General features: G+C 39.9%; 1 protein-coding gene across 2 annotated transcripts in view; it reads left to right on the top strand.

Annotated features, from left to right (window-relative positions):
- The first annotated feature begins 3,431 nt into the window (after window positions 1–3,431).
- Window positions 3,432–19,352, top strand: part of dbt (dihydrolipoamide branched chain transacylase E2) — a 47,394-nt gene continuing 31,473 nt past the window's right edge. Inside the window, exons 1-3 of one of the 2 annotated variants that reach the window (XM_048539879.1) lie at window positions 3,432–3,536; window positions 16,106–16,226; window positions 16,321–16,396. In XM_048539879.1, the coding sequence (XP_048395836.1) occupies window positions 3,450–3,536; window positions 16,106–16,226; window positions 16,321–16,396 (284 nt within the window). In that variant the 5' untranslated portion in view covers window positions 3,432–3,449. Of the gene's footprint in view, window positions 3,537–16,105; window positions 16,227–16,320; window positions 16,397–19,352 lie in introns of those variants that run through there. The other variant, XM_048539881.2, reaches the window with a different exon arrangement.

Below are 19,352 nucleotides of genomic sequence, written 5' to 3'. Positions count from 1 at the left end.
GACCCAAAGAGTTAATTTTGCTTTATCTCCACAGATGCTGCTAACTGATTAGATTCCCTACAGTATGGAAACAGGCCCTTTGGCCCAACAAGTCCACACCGCCCCTTGAAGCATCTCACCCAGACCCATACCCCTATAACCCACACACCCCTGAACACTACGGGCAATTTTAGGATAGCTGATCCACCTAGCCTGCACATCTTTGGACTGTGGGAGGAAACCAGAGCACCCGGAGAAACCCATGCAGGCATGGGGAGAATGTGCAAACTCCACACAGACAGTTACCCGAGGCTGGAATTGAACCCGGGTCCCTGGTGCTGTGAGGCTGCAGTGCTAACCACTGTGCCACCGTGCCGCCCAAACTATTGAGCTTTTCCAGCAATTTCTGGTTTTCGTCCTTTCCCTTTCCCTCAACACCTTTCCACACAGTGAAGGTGTAGCAGGTTACCTTTTGCCAGGCTCTTTCCTTGTTCAAATATAATGCTGTAGTACGAATGTGCGAGCTGGCTTGCTATGTGCACATTGCATACACCATGCAGGTATCTTTCACCCAGCCAGTTCAGTGAAGGCACAATACAAATGATGGTGTTTTTTGCACTCATTTAAGTATATTTTATATTATTATCCTTTGGGAATTTGAATTTTAGGGTAAAATAAAGTAGTCATTTCAGTTCTGTGAAGTTAACTTTAATGTAACATCTGGGATCATCACAAAATGGGGACTCATGCACGATTGGAATTTGTTGAAATTGAGAGGACCTGAAATGAGTATGTGAGGGTAATGGGCCTAAAACAGAAGTGTTGTTGTGAATATATTATGTTGTCAATATGTTGTTAAAGTTGCTAAAACTTTTCTGAGAGTAGAAGACATAACAGTGGAATATTTTAAATCTTTGGTTATGGGTGAACTGATGGACTTAGTAGGATTTTGTAAGGATGAAATACTCAAAGTGATTAGCTACCATTTAGTTTTAGAAAGTGGGAAACCTGAAATTGGGATGCCACCACTAGAAATATGAAAGATTTAGTTAGATTTTCTTTTAAGTGAAACAAAAGTTAGAGGAAAAAGGGATACAAAGATAAATGAAAAATATATCAAATCTGAAGAAAAAGGGAAAAGAGAAATATAAAGGGAGCAGAAAGGAAGAAAGGACAAAAAGAGCAATGGAAAGGGAAACAGAATTGAAAAGCTTGAACTACAAAGAGAGAAGGAAATCAAACATGACCAACGTTAAGTGCTGTATTGCCATTTTGTAATATTTTCAGTACTTATCCAGGCATTCAGTTGTGCAGAAAACAAGTTGAAAAACATTCCCAGGTGGCTCTATTGTCAACTGCATAAAAGAATGGTTACCGCGGACAGTGAAGGTTATGCAGTTACCTTCACGCCAAAACTTTTTATTACATTAATGGTGGCTAATCACTTTGAGTATTTCATCCTATTTTCCTGTACCTCCAATTGCTCATTGTCATGTCCAAATAATCCTTAACAATCTGGTCTGGCGATATCACTTTTTCAACTCAAAACTACAACACTCTCTGCATATCCTGCCAGTTACAATGATCTATGCACATAGGTACCTCTGCTTCTTCACCCCTTTACACCTAAAACAACAAAGGAAATTACAGTACAGGAACAGGCCCTTCAACCCTCTAAGCCTGCACCGACATGCTGCCAGTCACAACTAAAACCCCCTGTCCTTCCGGGGACCGTATCCCTCTAATCCCATCATATTCACAAATTTGTCAAGACACCCTTTAAATGTCACTATGGTATCTCCTTCCATGACCTCCTCTGGCAGCAAGACACCCACCGCCCTCTGTGTAAAAAAACTTACCTCGTACATCACTTTTAAACCTTGCCCCTCACACCTTAACCCCATGGCTCCTGATAACTGACTCTTCCACCCTTGGAAATGGCTTCTGACTGTTCAGTCTGTCCGTGACCTTCATAATCTTGTAGACCTCTATCAGGTGTCCCTTCAACCTCTAGTTCCAGTGAGAACAACCCAAGTTTCTCCAACCTCTCCTCATAGCTGTTGTCCTCCATACCAGGCAACATCCTGGTAAATCTTTTCTGTACCCTCTCCAAAGCCACCACATCCTTCTGGTAGTGTGGTGACCAGAACTGAACACAATGTCCAAATGTGGCCTAACTAAGGTTCAATAAAACTACAACATCACCAGCAAATTTTTAAACTCAATGCTCCAGCCGATGAAGGCAAGCATGCCATATGCCTTGTTGACTACCTTTTCCACCTGCGTTGTCACTTTCAGTGACACCCAGATCCCTCTGCCTATCAATACTCTTAAGGGTTCTGCCATTTATTGTATATTTTCCATCCAGATTAAATCTTCCAAAATGCATTACCTCTCATTTTTCTGGGTTAAACTCCATCTGCCATCTCTGTTCAAGTCACCAACCGATCTATATCCTGTTGTATCTTTTGACAGTCTTCATTGCTATCTGCAAGTCCTCCAACCTTTGTGTCATTGGCAAACTTACTAATCAAACCAGTTATATTCTCTTCCAAACCATTTATATATATTACAAACAGCTAACGTCCCAACACCGATCCCTGAGGAACACCACTAGTCACAGCCTTCCATTCAGAAATACACCCTTCCACTGCTACCCTCTATCTTCTATGATCGAGGCAGTTTTTTTATCCATCTTGCAAGCTCACCTCTGACCCCTTGCGACTTTACCTTCTGTATCAGCCTCCCATGAGGACCTGTACCCCCTGTTTCATATCGTCTTTCAATATTCTTCCTAACAAAATGCACCACCTCTGCATTGAAACTCGCCTGCCAAACAGGGTCTGAAGAAGGGTCACTGGACTTGAAATGTTAACTCTACTTCCCTTCCAAATATGCCACCAGGTCTGCTGGGTTTCTCCAGCAATTTTTGTTTTTGTGCCAAACATCTACCCACTCCACCAACTTGTTTATGTCCTTCTAGTGTTCTACGATGTCCTTCTCACAGTTTACAATTCTAAGTTTTGCGTTATGTGCAAACTTTGAAATTGCTCCCACCGCACCAAACTCGAAGTGATTAATACAAATTACGAAAAGAAGGGTTCCATGCAAATTCCTTGGAAACTCCACTCCAAACGTTCCAACAGCATACTGTGCAGTGTAGTAGAGTCCTAACACCAACACTGTTTACACTGTATTGCATTGCACAGCTGGCTGGCGTTGGTACTCTATTGCACAGAGTACAGGTGTTCGGTCCCTATTGCATTGCATATTGGGCTGGCGTTGGCACTCTTACATTGTACAGTCTACTGGTGGGAGGTTGGCAATCTACTGCAACGCAAATTTTGCTGGTATTGGTACTCTACTGCATTATGCAGTGTACTGTCGTTGGGACGCTGGCTGCTCGCCGTCCCTGTGCTGTGAGCTGTGCTCTTGGCGCTGATGCGGTGCTGACCTCATTTCCAGTTAAGATGGCGGCTGTGCGAGCTTTCAGGACTGTTGTCGGGGCTGAGGGGCTCAGGCTGCGGCTGGGTGTCGGCAGGACCCCACTCCGACAGGTACCGGAGGGGGTGGGATTCGCAGACGATATTCCAAGGGGAATCGGCCAGTTCGGGAGAGATGGGGCAGCCTGAGCTTGTTGCGGTTGTCCCAGTGGGATTTTACCCTAGTCCGTTGCCTGCCTGATTTTTGTCTGCTGAATGTCGGTCCCGAGACCGGGACCTGACAAATGTCACCCTCACAACAAGCTGCCGCTCTCTCAGTCAGCCCACTAAGTTATACCAACTTTATATGCCCAAGACCTTAAAATTTAATATCGAGTGAGACTAGTTGGATTTTCGGAGAGATGACCATCATTGCCACATTCCGTTTCAGCTCATTACATTTCTTGATACTTTACTGACGAGATGTCAGTTAACTTAAAAAAAACACTTGTCCGGTGTTAACTGTCAGGTACTAGACGGAAGTATTGGGCTGAATTTTTTTTTCGTTTTTATTTCCTTCACTGTGTTTGCAGTGTTACACTCCACCCCATATCTAGGTGGATCGTGATTTTCTGTGCCCAACGTGTGTCAAAATAAAGGATGAAGTTGAGAAGGTGGTAATGAGGCAAGGACGTAGGTTGATCGATTCTGTAAGTGAATTAGTCTTAACTGCCAAAGGGGTAGCAGCCAACTGGAATGCTGTGTAACAGTGAAAAAGTGACATGAGACTTCAGAATAAAACCTGTCATTCCTTTTCTGGGTTGGTGCTGCAGAAGGTGGTTCAAGGTACCAGATAGCACCAGTGCTGATAGATACCATTGCCCTGTTTCAGGTGTTGGAACGAGTTGTATAGGACAATAATTAACTGAATGCTAAGGATGTTAAGTAAGACAGAATCTTAGCTCAGAAAAACTGAATATTGAGATTATGAATAAGAAGGATCAGAGAACATTATTAGAAGTTTCTAGGCACCCTGACAGGAATTATGCTGTTGAACAGAATATTAAGCAAGAAATACTTGGACCTTGCAACACATTCAATGTAATAGTTGTATAAGACTTTAATCTTCATGTAGACTGAATATATCAAAAGTGAAAAGGGTTGTTTGGACAATGAGTTTGTGAAATACTTTTGTGACAATTTCCTGGAACAATATGTGGTAGAACCAGCCACCACATATTATAGTCATAGTATTATATTAGTATTATGTAATGAGGCAGATATAATGAGTAATTTCATAATAAAAGATTAAATAAAATTCTCTGTTAAACCTATCGCAGGTGATATATTCCAGTCCTAAACAAAAATCTAAAACACAACTGATTATGCAATAATGAAAGGAGGTCTGGCTATGTTAATCAGGTAAGCAGACTGAAAGATAAGATGGTAAATAAACAGTGGGAAACATTTAAAGAGGCAGTTCAAGATTTTGATAAGCAGAAATATGCCATTTGGGGAATAAGGAAGTAGCAGAAAAGGTGAACATTCTGCCTGTCTTCATAGAACAAAGAACAACGAAAATTACAGCACAGCAACAAGCTCCTCGGCCTTCCAAGCCTGTGTCAATCCAGATCCTCTATCTAAACCTGCTATCTATTTTCCAAGGATCTGTATCGCTCTGCTCCCTGCCCATTCATGTATCTGTCTAGATACATCTTAAATGACGCTATCGTGCCCGCCTCTACCACCTCTGCTGGCAGTGTATTCAAGGGCACCCACTATCCTCTGTGTGAAGAACTTTCCACACATATCTCCCTTAAACCTTTCCACTTTCACCTTGAAACCGTGACCCCTAGTAATTGAGTCCCTCACTCTGGCAAAAAGCTTCTTGCTATCCACCCTGTCTGGACCTCTCATGATTTTGTCGACCTCAATCAGGTCTCGCTCAACCTCCATCTTTATAATGTAAATAATCCTAATCTTCTCAACCCCTCTTCATAGCCAGCGCCCTCCATACCAGGCAACATCATGGTGAACCTCATCTGCACTGTCTCCAAAGCATCCACATCCTTTTGGTAATGTGGCGACCAGAACTATATGCAGTATTCCAAATGTGGTCGAACCAAGGTCCAAAACAACCATAACATGACCTACCAACTCTTGTACTCAATACCCCGCCTGATGAATGAAAGCATGCTGTGTGCCTTCTTGACCCCTCTATCGACCTGCGTTGCCACCTTCAGGGTATAATGGACCTGAACACACACACCTCTCTGTGCATCAATATTCTCCAGGACTTTTCCTATTACCGTGTATTTCGCTGTTGAATTGGATCGTCCAAAACGCAACACCTTGCATTTGCTTAGATTGAACTCCATCTGCCATTTCTCTGCCCAACTCCCCCAGTCTGTATATATTTTGCTATATTCTCTGACAGTCCCCTTCACTATCTGCTACTCCACTAGTCTTAGTGTCATCTGCAAACTTGCTAATCAGACCATCTGTACCTTTCTCCAGATCATTTATGTGTATAATATCACAAACAACAGTGACCCAACATTGATCCCTGTGGAACACCACTGGTCACAGTTCTCCATTTTGAGAATCTCCCTTTCACTACAACTCTCTGTCTCCTGTTGCTCAGCCAGTTCTCTATCCATCTAGCTAGTACACCCTGGACCCCACTCAACTTCACTTTCTCCATCGTCCTACCATGGGGAACCTTATCAAATGCCTTACTGAAGTCCATGTATGTGACATTGACAGCCCTTCCCTCATCTGTCAACTTTGTCACTTCTTCAAAGAATTCTATCAAGTTGGTAAGACATGACCTTCCTTGCACAAAACCATGCTGCCTACCACTAATAAGCCTGTTTTCCTCCAAATGTAAATGGATGCTATCCCTCAGTATCTCTTCTAGTAGCTTCTCAACCACTGACAACAGGCTCACTGGTCTATAATTACCTGGATTATCCCTGCTACCCTTCTTAAACAAGGGGACAACACTAGCAATTCTCCAGTCCTCCAGGACCTCACTTGTGCTCAAGAATGCTACAAAAATATCTTTTAAGGCTCCAGCTATTTCCTCTCTCGCTCCCTCATTAAGCTGGGATAGATCCCATCCGGACCTGAAGACTTGTCCACCCTAATGCCTTTTAGAATACCCAACACTTGCCCCCTCCTTATGCCAACTCGACCTAGAGTAATCAAACATCCGTCCCTCACCTCTCCTCTGTGAATACCAACGCAAAGTACGCATTAAGGATCTCACTCATTTTCTCTGACTCCTTGCTTAACTTGCCTCCTTTTTCCTTGATTGGGCCAACCCTTTCCCTAGTTACCCTCTTGCTCCTTAAGTATGAGTAAAAGGCTTTGGGAAAAGATGCAAATAATATGCCATTTAAAAAATTATAACCGTGGATCTAATGGGAGGTTAAAACTTTAAGATCAGTTGAGTAAAAGCATTGGAGAAACTTAAGGGACTAAAAGGTGATAAATACGCAGTACCTGATTGTCTGAATTCAAGAATTCTAAAAGACAGAGCTGTAGAAGTAATGGATGCATTTATAGAGTCATACAGCATGGAAATAGACCCTTCGGTCCAACCAATCCATGCCGAACATAATCTCAAACTAAACTAGTCCCACCTGCCTGCTCCTGGCCCTGATCCCTTCAAACCTTCCTATTCATATATCCATCCAAATGTCTTTTAAACTTTGTAATTGTGCCCACATACACAATCTTCCTCAGGAAGATCATTCCACACATCAACCACCCTGTGTGTAAAACATTTTGCCTCTTGCATCTTTTTTCAATCTCTCTCCTCCCACCTTAAAATGTGCCCTCTAGGCTTGAAATTCCCAATCTTAGGGGAGTGACAGCTACTATCAACTCTATCTATACCTCTCATTATTTTATAAACTTCTTTCTGGTCACCTCTCAACTTCCTGCGCTCAAGTCAAAGAGTCCCAGTCTATCCAGCTTTTCCTTATAACCAAAACCTTCCATACCTGGCAACATCCTGGTAATTCTCTTCTGAACCCACTCCAACTTGATAATATCTCAAGGTTCCAATGTGTTGGAAGTTAGCAAAAGTCGTACAGCTATTCACAGAAGGAAGGAGAAAGAAAACAGTTGCTCAGGGTGAGATAGCCTGAACATAGTCATTTGGAAAATCCCCAGATCTGTTATTCAGGAAGACTTTAAAATGCAGTTAGAAAATTATAGTATCTTTAGACAATTCAACATGGTTTGTGTTTTCGAGAGTGCAAATAGTGAGTTTGGAAAAGGAAAACAGTGGAAGTAGTAGACGTGCACGTCCCAAGAACAAACATTTTTTAAAGATTGGGTGGATTCTATGTAGGCTTTTTTTTCCCCTAAGTGATTTAAGTACAAGAAGAAGTAAGCCTAGCTGCTGTTGTGTAGGGCTTTGGTAAGATCACATCTGGAATATTGTGTACAGTTTTGACCTCCTTACTCAGGTCGGATATACTTGTCTTCGAGGCAGTGCAGCAGGGAGTCACTGGATTGATTCCTTGCACAGTGGGTTGTCTTATGAGAGCCTGAGTGAATTGGGCCTATATTCTCAGCAGCTTAGAAAAATGAGAGATTATCTTGTTTAAAGACACCAAAGAGTTGATTCCCTTGACAGGAGAATCTAAAACATTGCCAAAACCTTAGTATAAAGGGCTGATCATTTAGGGGTGAAGTGAAAAAGTTCTTCGCTCACCTAGTGGTGATGTTGGAACTGTCAATCCAAAAGGGATGTGAATGCTCTATTGTCGCATGTGTTGCAAGAGTGAATAATGGAGTTTGATCTCTTAGAGACTTGAGGGAACTGGGGAGCAGGCAGAAAAGTGGAGTAAAGTTGGAAGATCAGCCATTATTGAACTGAATGTTCGAATCAGCCAAAGGGTTTGTCTGACTTTTTTTATATATTCTTGTGACATGTCTGAACGTAAGTTTAGCAAGAAAATCAAGCAAATGTGGTTGTCTTAGATAACAAAGTGTGGAGCTGGACAAACACAGCAGGCCAAGCAGCATCTCAGGAGTACAAAAGCTCACGTTTCGGGCCTAGACCCTTCATCAGAGAGCTCTCTGATGAAGGGTCTAGGCCCGAAATGTCAGCTTTTGTACTCCTGAGATGCTGCTTGGCCTGCTGTGTTCATCCAGCTCCACACTTTGTTATCTTGGATTCTCCAGCATCTGCAGTTTCCATTATCAGTGGTTGTCTTACAATTGGTTTAAGGTGCTGAGCTGGGTTAAAACTTTTGAAATGCTGTGCTATTTGATGAGTCATGATGTAAGACATACAATAGGCACCTTGTCCTCTCCCATTATCTAATTATGTATATGTTTGTGATGCAGTATCTGTGATAACACAGTGAAATAGGGAACAGTTTAATTTCCCAGTTGAAGGGCAATTCACTGGTGCAAGGTTATGGTTTAATATCCTACAAATACTGATAATTAAGTTATTCGCAATTTTCTGTATATTATGCAAATGTTAACACAGACAAATTGATTATCAAAATGCCAGATCAGATAATTAAAACGTTCCAAAACCACAACTCACTTTCACATGCCCTTGGACAGGAATTGAGAAGGCATGTTGCGGCTGTACAGAGCGTTGGTTAGGCCACTTTTGGAATATGGTGTGCAATTCTGGCCTCCCTGCTATAGGAAGGATATTGTGAAACTTGAAAGGGGTCAGAAAAGATTTACAAGGATGTTGCCAGGGTTAGAGGGTTTGAGCTATAAGGAGAGGCTGTAAGGCTGAGGCTATTTTCCTTGGAGTGTTGGAGGCTTATAGCGATTTATAACATTATGAGGGCCATGGATAGACTAAATAGGCAAGGTCTTTTTCCTGGGGGGTGAGAGTCTAAAACTAGAGGGCATAGGTTTAAGGTGTGAAGGGAAGATTTAAAAGGGACCTAAGGGCAATGTTTCATACAGAGGGTGATCCATGTATGGATTGAGCCAATGGAAGTGGTGGAAGCTGGTACAATGACAACATTTAAAAGGCATCTGGATGGGTATATGAATTGGAAGGCTTTAGAGGGATATGGCCAAAATGCTGGCAAATGGGACTAGATTTATTTAGGATATCAGATCCGCATGGAGGAGTTGGACCAAAAGATTTCCATACTGTGCATCTCTGTGACCCTAAGTAATAATTTCCACTATTACTAATATCAATATTCATATAGGTAATTTTAGATTCAGAACACAAACTCTTTGAACAATGCAAATAATAACTGACAGTTTCACAGTGGACCATACTCTGCTGTGAACTTTGTACTCTTTCGTATGTCCTTTCCAGATATTGAAGGTGAGGATCAAGGTTGTTTGTTTCACAGTGAAAGCTATGTCCTGTAGTTTTTTAAAAATCTTTACTTATGGAGATTACTTGGTTTGTAGAAGGCTGTGTTTTTACTTTAAACATTCATTACCTTTACCTTTCAGATGATTGAAAACCAATCAGCTTTCAATTTTATAACAAAGTACAAGTGGAAATAGAGCAGTTGGCAGATCCCTGAAATCCAGTTATCTATGATTCACTGTGAATTGCTAAGCAGTAGTTTTAAATATCCAACCATGGCTGACAGTTAATTTAAACAATAGTTGACACCTCCATCATTCTGATTAAGGTAGAGTTGAACATTTCATCACATTGCTGAAGATGGTCTTCACTGGATGTGACATTCGAAATGTCTACCTGAGAGAGCAGACATTACCTTGTTTCAAAATTTTGATTGCAATATAATAAAGCATTTTTCCAAATGTAAACATGTATTCATCGTACAAACTCTGAATTCTCTATGCTGTCTACTACTTTTCGCATCTTTCTCAGGACCTGAAATCTGCAGGCACTTACTACTTTGTGTTCAAATCCAAATTTGACTTTGCCTAATTGCTGTTGTTAGATTTTCTTTGATTCCCCTATTTCTTTCTTCACCTCCTTCAAACTGACGTACTCCACTGAGACTTTGGTTCCACACCAAAGTTTCTCAACAATAAGATTCTCACCTTGATTTCCATTGCTTGTTTAGACTATGTGTCGTGTACCCATTTTTCAAATCTGATTTTGTTAGTACATGAAGTAAAATCAAAGTACTGTCAATGCTGAGGAGCTGAAATTTTTCTTTATTCAAGCACTCCCATTTTACTTGTTGCTGCCATGAGTCTGGTTGATCATCTTCTGCATCTCCTTCTGTTGGTCATGCATTCCTCTTCCAATCCCACTGTGTTTACATTTCTGTTCATTTAGCCTTGGGTTTCCTCTCCTTCCAGGCAATGTAATGTCTAGCACCCTCATCACATTTTTCCTCTCTGCAACAGATAAAAGTTTGAATTAAATGCATAAAATGCTGAAAACATTCAACATGTCAAGGATCAGCTGAAGACAGAGAGCTAATGTCTTATATTTTTCAGAACTGAAGATATAGAAATTCAGTTTCTAAGCCAGTAAGGCCAAGGTAAAGAGACAGAGGAGTGAAAGAACAAAGGGGAAAGTCCTACAAAGGATGAAGGGCAGGAGTGATTTAAGGAACATGTAAGAAACTGTAGCTCAAAAAGGAAGGAAAGAAAGTGAAACTTAGGCTTCTGTAGGCTTCAAGACTGAGAAATGTATATTCAAATTGAAGATATGAAACAATCAGCTTTAATTGAAACTTATCAAATCATAATACTTTTGCCTGGTCTGGAGATGCCCTTAAGCCCCATTGAATTGAATTGAATTAGGCTTACTGTCACATGTACTAATGAGTTCAGTGAAAGTTTACAAGTCATCCCTTACGGTGCTGTCTTAAGTACAAAGGTACCTAGGTACAGAATCTTAAGTACAAAGCAGAAAAATAAGAAAGACAAAATTAAAAATGTAATCATTACAGCCCATCTTACTAAAAGATAGAAAAACAAAAACCACAGTTAACAGCTCAACACCACAGTCCATAAGTGCCTGGTCATGCTGGGCTCGCACTTCTCACTTCTCACAGAGCTTGACTTATCCTGCTTTGGGCTTGATCTTGCTCCCTGCAGTTGCCCCGGGCAGCCTGCTCTTGCTGTCTTGCAGCCTGTTCCTGTTGCTGCCGGCCACTCCGGGCTGCCTGCTCCTGGTCTCGCCACTGGCTGTCTTATGTCTACATAAATAACTAATTATCCAATGCGTGTATCTTACTTCAGCAACTAACCCTAACTTATAGATATGTTTAGAACCACTGCAGCAGGTGAAACTTTGGCCCAGAAGCAGGGATAATAACGTTGCACCACAAGAGCCCTCCAAGCTATCTTGGAAATGTATCGCCATTTCATCACTGTCACTGGATCAAAATCCTGGAATTCCCTCCTTAAAGGCATTATTGGTCAACCTACAGGACTGGGGCTGTAGCGGTGCAAGAAGGTAGCTCACCACCTCTCAAAGGGCAACTAGGGATGGACAACAAAATGCAGACTCTCCCAGTAATACTCTCATTCATTCCCACTCTCAGGGCACATAGGCATGGGCAATAAATGCCGGGCAGCCTGTGATACCCAATTCCCATGAGTCAATAAAAAAATCCCTTTTGCCGTCCATGTGACTCTTAACTGTGCTCTGAAATGGTCTAGCTGGTCAGTCAGTTCAGGGCAGTTACAAACAGGTAACAAATGCTTGCCTTAGCAATGATGCGGAGAAGTAGTGGTGTGGTTGTAACATTACTGGACTAGTAACCCAGAAACCCACACTGATGTTCTGAGGACATCGGTTCAAATCCCATTGTAGCAGATGGTGAAATTTGAATTCAGCAAAAAACTGAAATAAAAAGATAGACTCATGATGATCGTGTAATCACTGTTGATTGTCACAAAAACATGTCATTCACTGATTTCCTTTGGTGAAGGAAATCTGCAATCCCTACCTGTTCTGGTCTACATGTGACCCCAGTCTCTCAGCAGTGTGGCTGACTCAACTTCCCTCTGGGCAGTTGGAGATTGGCAGTAAATGTAAGCCTAGCTAGTGACACACACATTTCATTAATGAATAAAAAAATCAGAATTCCATGAAATAATAAAGAAAAACATATTCAGTGGCTATCTATCACCCCTTGCTCAGTATTTCCATAAGAATACTTGACAAAGGGAATGTCATATCCACTGCCTCCGCAAGAACCAATATTTCCACAGCTAAATATCTTTTAGCAAGATTGTTATTTTCTTAACTTGCCATGCTGAGGGGTAATGTTTCCCATTTTACAAAAAATATTATGAAACTAGCTGCACTTGAGCTCTCATCTGGATTAGCATGAGCAGAGTCACTAAAAATAACTAATTTCATACTTTTTGGGTCATGCATGAATGGAAATTTGAGTACAGATTTCTGTACAAATTTAATAAAAAGTTACATGTTTCATTTGCCCTTAAAACATCCTCAATTTCAGGCGTGTCACTGTAATGCTTACTATCAGAACATTAAAACTAGCATTCAATCTTGTCACCAATGCACAACCAATTCAACTAACCAATCATACTTCGTAGCTGCTCTGTTTTTCATCAGATGAGATAGCGTCTCTCAGTGGTCTAAAATGATAAACTTGCACAGAATTAACCCTTTCTAATTGTTAATTCAGAGTTACTTCAAACCTGTACCATTTTGTATTTAAGCCAATAGCAGTCTTTAATTAGTTGATCATCATTGCTGAAGTATAGGCTGGAGTTGCATGTCTAGATTGTGCAGATATTCCCAACTCACTTGACTCTGCAGTAATTGCCCAGGTGGTTTAATCTTCTAATGAGCAAATTGCCCAACATTGGGAAAATTCTGGAAATGTCCCCAACTTTTAGTTAGTTGGAGTGTTCTAACTCATTTGCTTAATGTTTAACAGGCAACTTTGTAACTCTGAAGCGATTATTAAACTGAAGCCACCCGCCCATTATAAGTTTTATAGAAACAGGAAAGAAAACACAAGCAAAGCAATAAAGCTGAGAAACTTCATTACACTGTCTTTCAGTATAAATCAGTGCTGCGTGTTGAGGACCTTAGGGTTATTCCCAAGTCCTCCAGCATTACGACAGGTAGCTTTGCTTCCAAACCACTATATCAAGGCCTACACAGAAGACTGCAATGGAGATATCTGGGACAGATAAAAGGAAAGCATGGAGGACTAGGCACGCAGTTTTAAAATCTGATTAACGTTGTGTGAACTATTTAATGGAAATTGGAAATTCTATGCTAAAATATTTAAAGATCCTGAGTCCTAAGTTTAAATTCCATTTTAATCTTATTGAAAACGCACCTTTCAAATTGCGCCAGGTAGACCTTGGAGGTCCATAGGCAGATGTGACTTCTGAAACCAGAAGTCTGTACTGGAAATGATGTCTGTACTCACAGCTGTAAGTTAATGGGAAGATTGCCTGGCATCACTCCATTAGGAATCATCAACGTGCATCACAGTTTTTCAATATGTAGAAACCTGGCTTTTATCTCAATTGGTCCCCTTAATTGAGACCACAAGAATAGAGTAACTTTCAGGAGTACTTTTCCTTCTGTGGAAGAGCCCTTGCTAACATCTGTATTGCCTGTCACTATTCAAAACCTCAAGCAACAATCCTTGTTTGTAGTATATAAGTCCTATTTGCAAGAACCTTTTCTGTGTATGTGACAAAGTTGGGTGTCCCCTATCTTGTATTTGAGAACAAACTGCAAATCCCTTCCAACAATCTAATTCTGTTTGTTTTGCCTCTCATTTGTTTGGCCTTTAGTTTATCAGCAGTCTTCAAATCGAGTTCTATCTAAAATTTGCCTTAGTTTTCTTTCATTATGCCCAGGTATGAGCCCTTCTTATACTTAAGAATGTTCTGAGACTATCACTTTAAGACCTTGCCATTTGGCCCTGTCCTGTGTGTCACAATCGCTCAGCCTGCCACCATCCAGCCCCTGACCTCTTGTATTCATTTCCGCAGGGCTGACATTCCAATATGACCAAGTATGTGAAGTATCAGTGTCTTATCACCTTCTAGTCAATCACTGTTAATTGTGAGGGAATGATCCTTACTAGTTTTAATATCCCATTGGATAATCCCTGTCCTACCATCATGCCCTACTACCAGGACCTATCCATTCCTTACATCTCTTTTGTACCATATCCTCAGAACTGAAGTATATCTTGGATGGTCTTATCTAATGTCCTAAATCTCTTCAAATTTTCTACAAGACTTCAGCTTTAATGGCAGTCCTGAATTTATGACATTCAAGTGTGCAAAAAAATATATTTGGTTGAGCACATAGAATGTTGCGTTTGTGTCGTCAAGGCTGTTGCAAAGGATTTCTACCCAAGAGTTGTCTCAAGGTAGCAAATACCTGCTCAAAAAGGAAGCCCCTTTTCAAGAACCAAACCTCAGTTAACAGTAGGAGCCTATTCATGTATGACATCTTCACACAATCCAGCAATTTAAATGTGCACACTGAGCAAGGGAATTTCTGCCTTTTTAAAAAATACATTATTGAAGTCTGTGATGTATTTATTAATCTATGGAATAAACTTCTTTTTCAATGTGTCAAGGTTTGACCATGAAACCTTGTAGAAGAGCTAATTCTTTCTCAGTATCCAGCTGATGAGTTACTTGGTCAGAAAATACTTTTGCTTCGATTTTATTTAGGTTGGGAGGTGACAATGCCAAATTCATGCTTTGTTTTCTCTTTGGTGATGTAATCTGTGACAGCAAATCCACTTCATTCTTCCATTGGTCATAAGGTTTAGACTCTCAGAAGATCACAAGTAATAATATTATGACAATTTTGTCTTGCTTTCAGCCGTTTTTTGCAAAACCTATATAAACTGTAATCCTGTGTTCTAAAAAAAATTTCCAATCTTCACATTTAGGGAATTGTTCTCTTCTATTATGTTAAACTTCTAATGGCCTTCTGATAAAAGGAGGAGACCAACATTCAGTCTTTTAGTTTTAGACTTATTCACATAGTTGGACAATACCAGTGTATTTCTTATTCATTGTGTAATTTTATTATAAGTTTCTGTGGCTTCCTCATAGAGTTGAATTTAAATATATCAAAATCTTAGATATCTGCCATAAATTGGGTTTTTAAGTGATTGTTGATCATTTGGGTTTTGAGTGTTTTTTGGCTACCTTTCTTCATTTGCAATTTTTAAAGAAAAATGAGAAGTGGTGAAAATATTGTTTTTTTTTAAGCAAACTGCATATCAGAAAGGTGTTCCAAAGGGAGAGTTGAAAATAATCAAACTAGTTCACAAAGTGTTTGTGAGAAAAAAATTTTACATTGAGTGTGTGACAATAACTTAGAATCTTCTGCCTGCTAAGGGAGTGGAAGTCAGAACTGTCTCTGGCAGTAGTGACCTGTATTTCATGCTTCCAATAGCATAAGGGAACACTTGCAGAGGTTAAAGAGCTTATACTGTTCTTATACTATTTTACCTTAGAGTTTTCAATACAAACAGTGACTGCAGAAATGGAAATCACTTTTTCAGCATTGGTATTGCTCACTTGCAAGCAGAGAAACTCACAAGTAACCGGATATGGTGCATTGTTTTCTGGTGAACTGTAGAATCTTCAAGTTTGAGTTTTGAGTTGCAAATGTAAAATTTCTGACTTTGCCCATTTCTGAACCCTAGAAGAATCTTAAGGTTTGTAACTGTAAACCTGCCATTGTGGTTTATGATGTTACATATGTTAACTGTCTTTGTCTCTGTCAGGTTTGTGTCCACCGTTATAGGTGTCGTAGTAGTACCCATTTCCTGAAGCCAGAATATCCTACATTTAACAAGCCATCTCTTCAACTCAGCACACAATCAAGATTTTTCAGAACCTGTACTGGTAATTGGGATACTTTCTAGTTTCTTGTTGAGCTTCTGGTTCTGTTGAATTATTTGGGTCGGATGTTAACCTAACTTTTTATTTATTTTTACAGCTGTTAATGGCCAGATTGTTCAGTTTAAACTTTCTGATATTGGAGAAGGGATAATGGAGGTTCATGTGAAGGAATGGTGAGTTAGTTCTTAATTGTCATTTAAGAATTAGTTTTTGTGTTGTAGAATGACTACATCCACGATAACAGATCTTTCATACTGAAAGCTGTATGTATATACCGACTTGGGCCTATTTACAAGAATTCCATGCATAGCTCTTCCTTAACTTAAGTTCTGTGCAGCAAAATTGCTGAGATCACAGTTTAAAACCTATTCGAGTGTAAACACTGTATTTATCTGCATTGTTACATCTTTCAAATTTTATGAAGTATCTTGGGAACAAATTTGTTAAAAGGGCAAATATGATGGACATTTTGCAGCATTGATCTGAATGGAGAATTTAATTTTAAAGGAAGGTTTGCATATTGAAAAGCATATTTCACTGCCCCAGAACAACCCAATATTCTTTAGACCCAATGAACAACTTTTCAGTGCATTTTTTTATATTGATGGATAGTGGATCAGATATCAAATTAAATTATTTCTGTTCTCTGAATGGTCTGAGGGGAATTTAAATGTCTGGTTTAATTCCTCAAGCTAAAGCAGTGAAATGCTCCTTTTATGTCACATTCATGTTTGACCAGATTACTTGTTGAAATGCAATACTGGACATTCAACCACACCCTTCAGACTTGGAATACTACTAAGTCAAGCTGACAACTTGGAGGAATAACTTTAAAATGATTCTGATACAACCATGAATGTTGTAATACTATTCATATACTTTATATGTGCAGATAAGAACCAGTATTTCTGGCTTTCTCTCCTGTCATATCTCATTTTCCTAGACAGGATATAAGAAAAAAGCTTAACAACTTTGAATCCTACTTGCTTCACCTCTCTAAGTACCCACTGTTTTTCAGTGTAAGACTTTTAAAAGAGCTCAATAATGTTCTGTGCTACCTTTTATGTTTTCCTTCCTTCTGGCAAGTTTTAAAATCAGTTGTAACCAGGTGAGTAGGAGTCGATTAGTTCCTGTCTTTTAACAGCCTCCCAGCTCCCACTTTTGTTTTACCCACACCAGCCCCCTGCATCTGCAACCCCCCTCCCTGGTTGATTGAAACTGCATTTTGCATACAGCTGTATCACAAGTGAATTGAAGATGTAGTTAATTTGAACAAAATGAAGGACACAGTTACAAGGTTATCTTGTGTGTAAGGAAGAGGAATTTTATTACATTCTAATCTTGAGTGTATAAACAACAACACAACATCAAACACAGGTAACACGTTGAAAAGGAGAGTCTGTCTCGTACAGACAGTTTAAAAGTCCTTTGAGATCCTGAGATGTAAGATATTTTTAAACTTGGAACCACAGGTTTTATCGTAGAATTGTATCCTTAGTGATGGTCAAGTCTGTGGATCAGTGAATGGTGTGTTCGCAATTTGCTTTTTCACTGAGTTCTGTCTTCTAAGATAATGAAGTGGAACCTTGGAGAGAAAGAGACCTCAAGCTTTTATTGTAAATGTATCTTTATCTTTCCCTCCTCTGGAGCTGAAAAATGGTTCTTGAAATAGAGTTATTTCGTTTACTTCTAAGTCTGCCTCAACGTTTTTCTTGCAAGCTGGATAACCTTTCATCTATCAGCATGTGAACATATCGTACAAATATGAATTAAAACAAGAAATACAAAACTGATTTCCTTGGCCTCTTAAAGGTGTTACTTTCAACTGAGATGTTTTCTTTACCTCACATTGGTTTTACAATGTTTGTCTCAGTCTGTGGTCCGCTGACACCGAAATCATTTTAATTAAGTCTTTGTCCTTTTTCTTTGAAACCATTTTAGTCCATGAAAGGTCTCTGGTATAGCATCAGGTGATCGAAGTTAAAGTTTGATCATCTATGATTACCATTATCGTAACAAATTCAATCTTTGTGAACCTTATCAGTAATCCCTGATTTACCTCAACTTCCCTTACTTCTTTTAACTTTGTTGCCCCGCATTATAATATTTATGCCATCATCTTGATTTCTGAAGCTCAAACAAAAAATTTGCCTTTTAATTTTAGTTTCCACAGCAGTACAAATTTTAGGTTACATGTAGAAATCATATATACTGATCCTGCAGAACTAAGAATTTCTTTTAACAATCCTTAAACTATCTTGTCTAGCTTCCTAATACTTAAGTAAAAATGTTATCAAGATTTCTAGTTGTTAAAACTATTCATTGTGATCTATGCTAAATGTCTTTCTATTAAGGATCATATTTTTGCTATTTACTTAATGCCCTTCTTGTTTTTGGTCGCCTTCTGTTATGTTGTCTATGTCCCAGAAGAAGTTACAAGCGATTCTCCTAGTTTTTGCTCCTTTAATCTGTAATGGGGTATAGTTGATGTTCCCTGATTTACGTGGTAAATTGAGGGCAGACGCTCACTGTAATTTTTTGTTTTTGAGGTTAGTGGGTAATAAAATTTGTTATCCTTAGATAAATAACATTCGGGCCACGCAAATGCCAGCCCATGACCGTTTCCAACAAGTGATAATCTAACTATCAACCCTTGACTTTCAGTGGCTTTACTATCAGTGAATACCTTACTATCAACATCCTGGGGGTTATCAGTGACCAGAAGCTAAACTGAGCTAATCACATAATGAGATAGCAAGAATTGCAGATGCTGGAGTCAGGGATAACAAAGTGTGGAGCTGGAGGAGCACAGCAGGCCAGGCAGCATCAGAGGAACAGGACAGTTGACGATTTGGGTTGGGACCCTTCTTCAGAAATCAGTGTTACAGTTGCTACAAGAGCAGATCAGAGGCGAAGAATCCTGCTGTGAGTAACATACCTCCTGACTGTCTCAGCCGACCACCATCTACAAGGCACAAGTCAGGAATGTGATGTGATCCCATTAAACTGGATGGTTGCAGCTCCAACAACACTCAAGAAGCTGGACTCATCCAGGACAAAGCAGCTCACTTGATTGGCGCCACATTCACAAACATTCACGCCCCCCCACCATTAATGCACAGTGGTAGT

Source organism: Stegostoma tigrinum, chromosome 8 (genome assembly GCF_030684315.1).
Source record: "Stegostoma tigrinum isolate sSteTig4 chromosome 8, sSteTig4.hap1, whole genome shotgun sequence".
Taxonomy (NCBI): domain Eukaryota; kingdom Metazoa; phylum Chordata; class Chondrichthyes; order Orectolobiformes; family Stegostomatidae; genus Stegostoma; species Stegostoma tigrinum.
This window is presented reverse-complemented; position numbering and strand designations above follow the sequence as displayed.